Source organism: Mastomys coucha, unplaced genomic scaffold (genome assembly GCF_008632895.1).
Source record: "Mastomys coucha isolate ucsf_1 unplaced genomic scaffold, UCSF_Mcou_1 pScaffold9, whole genome shotgun sequence".
Classification (NCBI taxonomy): Eukaryota; Metazoa; Chordata; class Mammalia; order Rodentia; family Muridae; genus Mastomys; species Mastomys coucha.
This window is the reverse complement of record NW_022196915.1, coordinates 15,475,932-15,487,934: the sequence shown is the minus strand read 5'-3', so window position 1 is coordinate 15,487,934 and position 12,003 is coordinate 15,475,932. Positions and strand designations below refer to the sequence as shown.

Here is a 12,003-nt window from a genome sequence, read left to right as displayed (position 1 = left end):
CATAGTAAATGAAATGGAGATTTTGGATAAAGATAGAAATTGATGGTCTTGTTGACCCACCACCAAGAAGGCAATTCTGCTGATGACAGGCTATCTCCAGAATGATCACCAGCTTTGTTTGCACTTCCTTATTAAGTCCCGGTCCTTGTCTTGTAAAAACTAGAGACATTCAACTTTGTCACTTGCGTCAGCACACAGATGGACATGTGTTCTCCTACTCTCCATTTTGCCAGCTTAGAATTTTGCATTTGACCTAAAATGCTCTCTCCATCTTTCTTGTTCTGGTCTTCAGGATTATTGTGAATTTGCACTTATACCAGGGAGCCTGTCTCTTCAATAAAGACTTCCATGGTAAGCTTTAGATTCCACTGGATGAGAGAAATCAAATATAAAGACCATGCTCTTTTCTAAGAGTTTCAACATGTGACTCCCTTCTGTGCTTCTTGGTCTTCTTAGAGTCTCATATGACTGGGAGCAATAGTCTCTGCAGGCATCCTGAAGATTGTCAATGATGGCTTCTGAATGATGCCTGACAGGTGGTAGAATGCCTAAAAAACAGTATCAATTACTCTACTAGTAGAAGAAAAGGAGCATACATTTGAAATCTCTAAACTCAGGGCACTCAGGAGGATTAGAAGTTCAAGGCTAGCCAGTACTACGTAGTGAGATTCTATCTCAAATCTGAAATGCTAGCAATACTTCTACTATTGTGAGCTATCAATTTTAAAAGATTTATTCATTGTGTAAATATGTGTGTCCATGATATTATGTGCACCTTATGCGTGCAGAAACCTATGGAAACCAGAGTAGGGTGTTGGGTCCCCGAGAACAAGGCTTACAAATGGTTGTAAACTACCCAATATGGACAGCTGGGACTGAACTCAAGGACTCTGGAAGCATAGCAGGTACTCATAACTGCTGAGCTCATCACTCCCTAGGCCCTGTGTTTTCAATTTCACAGCTTGATTTATAAGCTAATTTTCATTATGGAATGACTTACAGAATATGGAGCTATTATTGCCGAGCAGTGGGAAATGTTCCGTATGTTCATTTATATGGAAGCAAAAGCATGCAGGAATTCACCAAACTAAAATTCTTGAGCTTTCAAGTTGGTGGCATGTATTACAGAGGGCAGGAGATGGCATTGTATTTTGCCTGAAGTCAATACCTCTGATGCTTTATAGAAGAACACAGGTTTTCCCATATCCACCACGTTGGAGAACTTAGGAACAAGGGCTGGAACCCTGTATCCTCTTATGCTTAGCTTACCTTGCTAACATTCTTGCCTCCCTGACTCACACTTTCTCCAACCACAAGTTCAACACTCCAACAGCTGGTGAAGAGAATCAAAACAGTAAGTGTTGTATGCTGTAACTTAATGCTAGCCCTTGATGAATGCTAGGAAGGAAAACTAACCTACTGGAACTATTGACAAGAACATCAAAATGGTCTGTGGCTCTAACAGTCCAATTGTTCATTACTACTGTAAGAGCATACCCTTAGTCTATCTGAAAGAGGAAGCAGATATTTATAAGGTCTGAAAATCTGCTCAGAATCCCCACCAGTGGGATATTTCAAGACAAGTGAGCCTTTTTGTGAATCTTGGTAAACCAAGATTAAAATAGGCAGTTTCCCTGTCAAGCCATACCATCCTAATAAGAAGTGCTGTTACATCAATCTCTTGTTTAAATATAATGTTTTAGGGTAAATTTCTTTTAAAAATATTTTTATGTACCTTCTCTTTCTGGATAAGAACTTTATTTGGTGGAACAGCTATTTCTATCATTTGCATCATTGGAGTCATGTTGATAGCGGTGTCCTTGGCTCCCAATCCTGAGTTAGGCTGCTGATGAAAACTGTCTTAGCCCTCTCAGGGACTTTGATTGCCTCAGAGGCTGCTGTAGGTTACCTTCTGTTATACCATGTGACCTTTGGGTTCTGGTTACCAGATTTTGCAAGTCAAAAATTATTTATTTATTTTTTTGGCAATTTTTTACATTATTCACAGTGCATTTTTCCTAGTAAATCTAAATTTTCAGTTTCTGCTGCAATGTCAATAACTTGGAACATCTAAATAGCATCCCCACAAGGCACCAACTGAGTTGAGCACTTGGACTTACTTTCCACCCACTGGGCATGGGATGGAGCATAAGTTACCGTATGTTCTACACATCCCTAAAGGGAACCAGAGTTTGGAAGCTTTGCAATGGACCCAAAGGCTCTTCCAGGAGGGAAGTGTGTCTAGTCAAGTACCCTTTCCTTCCATGTGTCCTGTAACATGAGCTTTGAAATTGGAGGACTGTGTCATCTCTCCCAGCCTTGTAGGCTGCCCATGAGGATATTTTACTGTTGCTTTGTATTAAACACAGTTACAAATGTTCAGCCCAGAGGTGTTTGGCAAATGCATGTGAGCATTGTATTATGGGCTTTGAAAACTTGGGAAATTTGACCCCTGGTTCTATTACAATGTCTTTGGTGAATGTTATTAGGTGGTGACCTAATAGGAATTATTGACTAGGGAGCTATAATGTGGAAGCTTATAATTTTCTTAATAGGCATTGATTTGTGTAGTTTCGATTAAAATACAATGAAACCTGAGGCCCAAGTGTTTTCTTCTGAAAGGGTGAAGGGTTGAGAATCAACTCTTAATGAATTGCCTTGAAATCTTCATTGAAATCATATTATTTGAAGAGTTTTGTGAGCATAAAATAATCTGACAAAACCCATTCAATGCCAGGTCTAACAACCTTGGAAAGCTGGGGGAATATAGGTTTCTTCAAATGAAGTCTGGAAAATGCTTCCAGATTACCTCAGGGGTAAAGAAACAATTATTATTCCATTCCATGAGCCCTATTAATTCTTTTCAACATTGATTCAGTCAAGTAATTAGAAGCCAAATGGAGGAAACATGTATAATTCCCATTTGTGAGACTCTGCTTAAAGGTGGCTGTTCCCAAGAAACCCTGACCACAATGAAAAGTGGTCATGAAACAAATGTGTGAGCCAAAGACACCTGGCCTTCCTCCACATGTCCCCAGAAGCCAGGCTCAGACAGTAGGCAGGGAAAGTTCTGGATTAAAAGAGACATGCACAGCTATGAGTCTTCAAAGAAAATCTTCTTGTCAATCGAAGGATAACATGAGCCCCATTTTTCCTCCCTCCCTTTCAGCCCAGACAAACATCACACAGCTCTTTGTTATTTAAAAACATTACTATAGTGTATGAGAAAGTTTCCCTCCCACATACCACAGGGAATACATCAGAAGTGAACTATGCATTTGGTAAGGAGGCTAATAGTCAAAGCGCATCCTCCCCTTTTATCTTTCTGTTTCTTCATTTGGCATCAGCTGAATTATATGGAGTGTCTGCTTCTATGAGATTTCTCCTTTGTTTCCGAAATAATACCAAACTTTAACACTGAGTTCCCAGACTTTACTAAGGTTGTGATGAACGCATATTGCTTCGATCTGTAGTTTTCTAAAGGTTGTTGATACTTGGTCTCCTTCACTTACAGTATTAAGAAAGCTCTTAGGTTGTCAGCCTGACACCCAGGGGGACAGTAGAACAGCTGCCCTCTCTTTCCCCCTCATCTTTGCATGGGTTCTCTGTTCTCAGTTTCACCCAAATTAGTCCCAGGATTTCAGTTGTCTTTTTCTGCCCAACATTCCATCATGCGATTCATTAAAGTCTTCACATGAAATACTTTGCAGATGAGCTATGTCATAATTCACATTATAGTTTTCAGTTGTTATTCCTGTGGGAAGTCATTTCTCTGGACATCCACAGATCTTGCACTGATGTAGCAAAGGTCAGAGTTCTGTCCTTTAACACTCCAGTGCCACTAGTGGCCCTGTTCCAAAGCCTGGGTTAATCATGAAATAGTCCAAAGAAGCAGCATTCCGATTCCTTGTTAGTTCTACTTGCAATTAACTGTTTTGAAAACAAACAGAAGAAAACATTTAAACAAATGTGGCTTGGCTAGCAACTATCACGGTGGTGGACTGTTAATTAAGGCAAGTTGCAATCCCAGGATGCCTGACTTTTTACTTTTTTTCCTATCACAGCTAGCAGTCTTTGCTGTTGTGTACAAAGATAACAATTCAGAGACACTGCCCAAGTGTGGGCTGGGACTGGACAGGAGATATTATTTACCCAAGAGTCATATGAGCCATCAATTTGTATGAGAAATCTAACCAGCAGGGGGCTGTTTTGCTATAGGAGAAAATCTGGGTGGGCATTTGGTTCCAGAAAGCAAAGGTCTACTCTCAAAAGGAGAGAGGTAGCGAGGAGAGGTGGGAGAGGAAACCTTCCACACTGGTCGCATTTATTACTTTATTTATTACTTCTGTTTTCTTGAACAGGCAGCTTCCTATCATAGATCTCTGCTCATTGGCTGAAATCTGTTAGTATTCTTCCATCTGTGGCCACATGAACACAGAGAAGCTTCAGGATGTGACTACCACTGTGAGCCAGAAAGAAATGATCATCTCCCCCTGTACCTCCCCCCCCACACACACACATACTGCACTGTCGAGCAAAGCCCAAGTCTTTAAAAATCTCCATGACTGAATGCATGGCTAGTGAACACACAGAGTGGGTGGTTGCCATGGTGGCGCTAATGGTCCGCTTCTATCCTGTGCCCTGACTCATCCAGCCACTTACTGGCCATGTACCATTCCAGAGCAGCAGCTGACCTGGTCTGACGGTGGGACACTCCTCAATACTTCTCAAGGAAAATGATCCACCTGAAGAGCTTGCTTGGAGTGGTGATTTTGTAAAGCATCTATACCCCAATATGACACTCTACTGAACGTTTGGGCCAGCTTGGATTTATCATACTTAGGTTTTCTGCTTAGTCTCAACATAACTCTCATCAAAGGTGCATTGGTTCTGAAATATAAGAGAATCAAAGGCCTGGTGATACATTTTGCCATTAAGGTAGTCAACACTGTGAGCCCATGAGAGTATTATAACACACTTCATGTTTTACAGTCTTATCCTTGACTCACATTTATTTTTTTTGTCCCCAGAAATGAGGCAGTGAAACTCTCCATGTGGAGAAAAAAATGTAACATGAAGTCCTCAGGGCTCACAGCAGTAGTCTTAGAAACAGGGCTCACAAACAATTCTCTAGCAACACACTTTGGTTATAAATCACTGGCAGTTCTGGGATGTTCCTTGGTCTCCTGGATAAGTCTTCCAAGTTCATGTGAACATATTCTATGGCTGGAGGGGCAGGGCATGTTTGGAAACATGGGTGTTTGTTGAAGCTTTCATGCCAGGCATGGTAAATGCTATTTTATAAACCGGATTTGGGCTCCTAGGGGTAGATTGCAAGTTGAGGCCCAGCCTGCAGAAAATGATTTCTAAATGAATACAATATGAAAATGTTATTTTATTTCTAATTTTATATGTGACATTGTTACTTGGTGAGTTTCAGATTACACTTGAATGCATGTCTATTAATGTGATATGAGATGCAGGCATGATTTCATCTTGAGTGCATTTGAATATAATAGCACTGGAAATGTAATTTGTATCCTCAAATTTTATAAAGCAAAGGAAATCAATCTTGGGGGTGGTAGCCACATTGAGCATATTGCATTAATTTCTTTGGGGGTTTTCTCAAGATAATTAACAACTTCCTTTTGCAGATCCAAGTTGGGTCATGATGGCAGTCCTATCTCATCTGAACTCTCTGAGCCCTCCATACATATGCCCATCCCCATTTCTTTCACATCTAGGTAGTGGTAATATGGGCAGGCCTTCATAGAACATCGCCTTCCATTCCTCTTGTGATTGCTGTCCAATAGAACTTTCCACAAAGGCAAAAGTGTTCTAGATTGGAATAGTGACCACAGCAGCTTTTAGGTTCACAAAGCTATTGAGCTCTTAAAATGTGATTCATGCAACTAAAGAACTCAATGATAAATGGTACATTTAAAATAGCCACATCATCAATGGCCATCAATTTGGATAGCACAGAATCAGAGCACCAGAAGTAGCTGCCACTCCTATATTCAAGTGAATGAATCATAGGCATTCTAGTAATTTGATGGTCATGAGTGATGCCCTGTGGTGGCCTCTGATACTCCAAACTTGGTTCTGTTCAGTGATGATTGGATAGCCTTCCACATCCTCCAGCCCTTGCCTATTGTATCTGCATCTTGATGACAACATACCTCCTACCTAGCAGCTACTGGGCTTCTGATAGAAGTAGAAACAAGAAGTAGAGGATGGGAGTACATAAAGGGGGTAGAAGCTACAAGTTTGAGAAAAGAGAAAAGTCTAGAAGGAAGGTATCCATGGAAGGTCTCAGTTGTAAGGTATTGAGTTGACCTGTACCCAGGTCTTCTTGCAACAATGACAAGTGCTGCAAGAGCCATCACCTGGAGAGTTCAAATCCAAAGAGATGCTTGTGCCTGAGAGGTCTGAGTACTTCCTGTGAATAGGCTTGGAACTCTTCATAATGACAATGCTCTTAACAGCAAATGGGATGTTTTGCTGATTTCTAAAGACTACCCATAGATTTTTCAGCCATTTTTTGGGGGGAAGATACTTTGGGAAGAATGGTATAAAATACTGTTTTGGGGCATGTTCAGTGTCGTATGTGAAAATGACCTGTGTTCTCATGACGGAGATTACGAGCTAGGAGCCCTGGAACGTTCTAATCAATTGGAAGTGAGGAATACCACAGACTCCAGGAAAATATGTTCATGATTTTCTGGACTGTCTAAAAAATTTCAAACCCATGGAATAGTGTTTTTATTTTCTGCGCTCTCCTTGGGATTTGGGTTTCACTAAAGCATTTTCTGCCCTTGTTTCCCTTATTAAATTAGCAAGACTGACTTGAAGCAGAATACACTACTAGAGCTTGAAATGTTGTTGAAAGAACCAAACAGATGGCCAGGCAAAATATTTCAGGTTCCACTTAGGTCGTGAAGAATGGTGTAAGGGGTGGCCTTACCGAGGTAAAACACTTTCTCTGATAAAAGTAGAAAAGGAAAAACTTGTGGAAGAAAACACAGGAGACAGAGTGATGCTTGGCCTCAGGCTTCACCCTTATTTTTTTATTGTTTGGTTTGTACTTTAAATCATTTCCATGCTCAAGAAATGGTGAGCTGTATGCACACTGGCCAAAGTTTGTGTACTGTCCTGCTGCCCACTGTTTGGGCCCTTTGCCTAGCATTTGTTCTACATGCTTTGAGTGGATGTTCAAAAGCTGGCCTTGCTGTTTCTGTAAAGATCTCTAGTAGTACCTACAGCAAATGTCAGCAGTGTTTCACTGTAAAGGGACAGAAAGTACATGCTTAGGCTTTGTGGGCCATTCCGTCTCTGTTGTAATTCCTCAACCTTGGCATTATAGGCCCAGACAGTATGTAAATAAATGACTGTTCCAATAAAACTTTATTTACAAAATGAAGCTTGATTTGGCTCTGAACTAATCCCCAGCCTATGGAAAAGCCTTCATATGCCTCGGACTAACACTTAAGGCCTCTTATCACTTGACCCTGGCCCTGCTCACCCAGGTTGATGTGCCCACTCTTCTCAATCCTCAAATCTCTGTGATCTTAAAGGCTCCGTGCCTTTGCCCATGCAGTTTCTTCCATTTGAATCCCTGTTTCCTCTTGATTCCCATCTCTTCCTTGAGTTAGATCTCCGTGCCATCACATATACAAATCCCTTGGCCAACGTCATACCCCAGAACTCTTTGTATTCTGCCTGTAGCTATCCTGCTTGCCTCTTACCATGTAGCTATTTTTCAGCTGGATGCTGGCAGGGTGCATGATCACATTTCAATTAGCACCTGACCTAGCACTGAGCACAGTGAAGCCCATAGAACATACCGTCATTAACTCAACCCACCAATGTGATTGTGAATCTCTGAATCACAGAGAAGTCTTTGAAACTCTAGATGAAAACCCTGAAAGTCTAATTCTGAGATAGGAAGCAAAGCCAGAGCCATGCTGCAGGAGGAGGCAGGGGAGCAGCCAACAGTAACATAGCAAGATGCATCTGGGGAGACAAGTTACCATCAGGATACTAGGAGCACTGGACAGCAGCCGAATGGCCCAGCGAAGAAAGAGCCAGGGAAGCAGTGTCTTGGTTAGGGCATCAGGCCTAGGGCAAGGATGCAGCTTGTTGGAGGAAGATCACAGAAAGTCGGCCTGCCTGTATGATTAATGGCACAGAGGAACTGACTCATGAGGAAAGATTAAATTGCCTCAAGGAGCTGGGGTACAGGACCAATAGAGGGAGATGATAGCAGACTCCAAGTATGTGGGATGGATAAACACCCTGGAGGGAGCAGCTAGAATCATTAGAGAGGTGAATGGGGGCCCTGCCAGAGGATGGGAGGGTGCTCAGAAAGGGTCCAGGGAACTGTTGGGGAAACACAAGAGCTGGCAGGTAGATAGGACAACTCTGAACTGTTGGAAGGAGAGACACTATGATGATTTGCCTTGGGGTGACTATTTCAGGAACTTTTGTGTTTTCATCCTGTGGGTCCTTGTAGCTTCCCATGACCTTGACCTTAGCCTAAACAGACAGCATTAAAATTACGGCCAGGAAAGGCATCAGGGAACCATGAAGTAGAAGGCAGAAACTCTTCTTGATCCTCCTAGATACCAGTTACCTGCTCTAATGGCAACTCTGGAACCCTCGTCTCTGCAGTCAATGGCTCTTAGCCACTGCCTGGCTTTGATAAAACCAGAGAATTCGTCCCAGGCCTTTTTGAAGTGCAGGTTACAGCCCTCAGCTCCCTACATACCTGAGTGAATCCCACCTGCACAGTTGTACACACCCTGGTTTGACCCAGTCTGTATTTTGAAAGTTGGGTTTTATTTGAAACGCTACCAATGTCCCCCAGACTCCATGAATGGTTTTCTTCAGGCTTTCTCTGACCTTTGCTTCAAGGCAGAGCTATGAGCAACTCAACTCGTAGTCTGACTAGGTACCTCATTGGTACATTGTAGGTCTGTAGAGCTACCATATCAAAGACTACAGAGCAGAAACCCTTTATAAAAGGAAAAAAAATGCCTTTTATGAAAACTATGCCTCCACCCACACCTCCAGAAAGTCTGAGCTATATGAATGTGGCAGAGAGATGAAGGTGTCCTGCATGGGTGCTTTTCTCCTGTGTCCTCCAGGAGCTTCCATTCTGTTGGGAACCAACCATGAATAGTGATTTACTTAGAGTCCTCATCTTTCCCTGTAATTCTAGCTACAGTATCATCCGGGAATTTTTTTTTTTTTTTAAGTTTCTTGGTTCCCTGTGACTATTTAGTTTGAAGTTACCATGAGTGTTGAAGATAAATAGCATACAGGCAATATGTAGACACCATGCCCAACCCTGGAAAGGCCATATACACCAGACCAGTGTGCAAAATTGCACTAGGGTACATCTCCCTCTGCCCCCATCCACCCAGACCTATCATTCTTTGAACTCCTGTAAAGTATAAACACCATTGGATGGGATTTGGACCCTGACCATTTTGCTTTGCATTATGTTGATATTACTTCCTTGAGGGAAATGCGATAAGCCTGCTCATGCTGTAATTGAAAGGGCCCACCAAATGCCACTTCCTAGAGTGTCGCTCAATATCTGTCAATGCAGCCAGGCTTTACTGCTGCATTAGGAAGATTCCCACAGACACACAGAGCTGCTCTCTTCTTCTCCTGAGGGGAGAAGAGGATTGGGAATCTGGATTCTAGGGGGCCAGTGCAGCCAGTCCCATCAGACTGAAGTGGCTCTTGCAAACACCAGCCTCACGACAGCTGCCTTTCAGATGTTGTATCTCCAAACAAACAAACAAACACCATGCAGGATATATTGCATTCTGAAAGTAATAGCTCAAAAAAGAATGGAAGAGCTATTTACTTAGCTTCTAGATATTTTTATGACAAATGTCAGCTTGTGTTGGAGCTACAAATGTATAAAATTTAGAGATGCACACTGAAGTAATGCCACTACAAAGAACATCAACACTGACTTCAGTTTATGATTGAGATCTGAGTGCAGGGACCCTTGAAATTTCCTTACCTGAAAGAAGAAAGGCCAGAACTGGAAGATCATGGGTTTATGGGTCACTATTAATTTTGTATTTCTGGTATGCCCATGTCAGCAATCTTGCCATTATAGATAAGAACCAATGACAACCTGAAATCTGAAAGGGATCTCTGATGCTTTCTTTTATTTGTAATCTGTCCCAGCTGTCGGCATTCAGATGAAACTTGAATTCTTCCAAAGGAAGTTCTGGACTGCCAGCAGACAGGTAAGCTTTTGTTGGTATTTGGAGGCATTAGCGCCACTGCTGTTATACAGGTGTCCCCTTATGGATAGCTGGGGCAAACAGTGCCAGATTTCTGATGAATGTTTGTAAAATGAATTGCCAGCTCCTCGGATTACCATTCGTTTCACTGTAAAACACAGGCTGTCAGCATGTTAGACACCACATGCTGGGCAAAGCAGGGGATTTGCTTCTAGGAACTATTTGAATTATGGGATCAAGAGAGCAACTTTACAAAAGGAGTTTCTCCCTTAATATCAGGGCCTTTTGTTATTTTCATAGTGATTTTCTGTTGATCATATAGTGATGTCCCACTAGTTATTTGTACTTCTTATTTCATTGTAGAAGTCCATCTTGACCTGCTTGGTCAAGACATACATCTACCTTTCTGGCCAAAGGACATCAAGGGGCTATTGTACTTGGAAAATCCTCTCCATTGCTGTGTTCTGTGAACTAAGACATGTTAGAGATATCTGTCTAGTATTCAACAGTAGCCCTTGAGTTACTTCCACCTGCCTGGTTCTAAACATTAGAAGTATACTTCTAGCAAAAATGAAATCAGCACACTATAGGCAAACCAGCACTTACATGCTTAATGTGCACTCATCATAATATGGAACCAACCTAGAGACTCATTCAAGGGTGGATGCATAAGGAGCTTATCATTTCTTAAATTATGATATGGTAGGAAACTATAATCTAAGAACATAAACAAGGGTTTCCTTTTAAAGTCGTTGAGAAATAGTTTTAAATTAAATAATGACATAATTATATCTTTTGTTACCAGAAGATCTGAGATCTTTTAAGAGATACCATCAGTGTTGAATGACAACATAAATTAAGAGGGATGGGAAAGAGCCAGCACTTCCTACATTGTGTCTTTTATAGTATGATTCTGAGTTCATGTGGACTCTAGAGAACATGGTCAAGTCTCATCTTGAAACGTCCTCATTGGATGACACCTAGTACCTGCATCACAAGCCATGACCTCTTTAGCTAAGCAGCAGCTGCAGCAAATTCTGGGATGAATGACCAAGTAACATGGTTCCCCTGCTTCCTTCCCCCAACAGTGTGCCTCCCTGGATGGTAAATGCTCCATAAGCTGTGATGATGAGGTAAGGCATCTTCCTGGTCTAGTTTCTAGCCAATGGAAAGTGTCAGACAGCACAGTTAGACAGAGGAATGCTGCTGTGTGTAGAGCCAGGCCTGACACATTACTCTGGGCCACCCTCCAGAGGTGGGAGGAGAGAGACACAAACAGATAGACAGACAGAGAGGACATTTGTTTTGTCCCCCACCCCCAATCACATAGTTTGATTCTGTGAGCCAGAGACATATGCTTTAGATGTTTCCTAGACTGTTCTATTAGGATGTTAGTGTCTTATTTATAGGTTGTAATGAACATTACTCATATTTAAAGATCAGATTACATTTCTCAAAGCTTTGTGGCCATGCTCATCTTCTTCCCGCCATCAGAACAAGTTAAATAGGCACGAAGTATTGCCTCTGTTTATAAGTAAGAAAACTAAAGGCTAAGTGGTGTATAGCTGTAGTCCCAGAACTCAGCCAAGAGGTGGCGGCAGGAGGGGATCCTAAAATCAAGGCCAGGCTGGTCTACATAGAGAGTTCCCAGCCAGACAGGACTATAAGACCCTGGCAGAAGAAAGGGTCTGTGTGTGTTTGTGTGTGTGTGTGTGTGTGTGTGTGTGTGTGA

At 42.0% G+C, this 12,003-nt stretch overlaps 1 protein-coding gene across 2 annotated transcripts in view; it reads left to right on the top strand.

Moving 5' to 3' along the window:
* Cacna2d3 (calcium voltage-gated channel auxiliary subunit alpha2delta 3) overlaps positions 1–12,003 on the top strand; it is an 816,591-nt gene that overhangs the window by 724,600 nt on the left and 79,988 nt on the right. For both annotated transcript variants that reach the window (XM_031361417.1, XM_031361418.1), the window contains 2 exons: positions 10,213–10,274; positions 11,360–11,404. In XM_031361417.1, the coding sequence (XP_031217277.1) occupies positions 10,213–10,274; positions 11,360–11,404 (107 nt within the window). The remainder of the gene's footprint in view (positions 1–10,212; positions 10,275–11,359; positions 11,405–12,003) is intronic.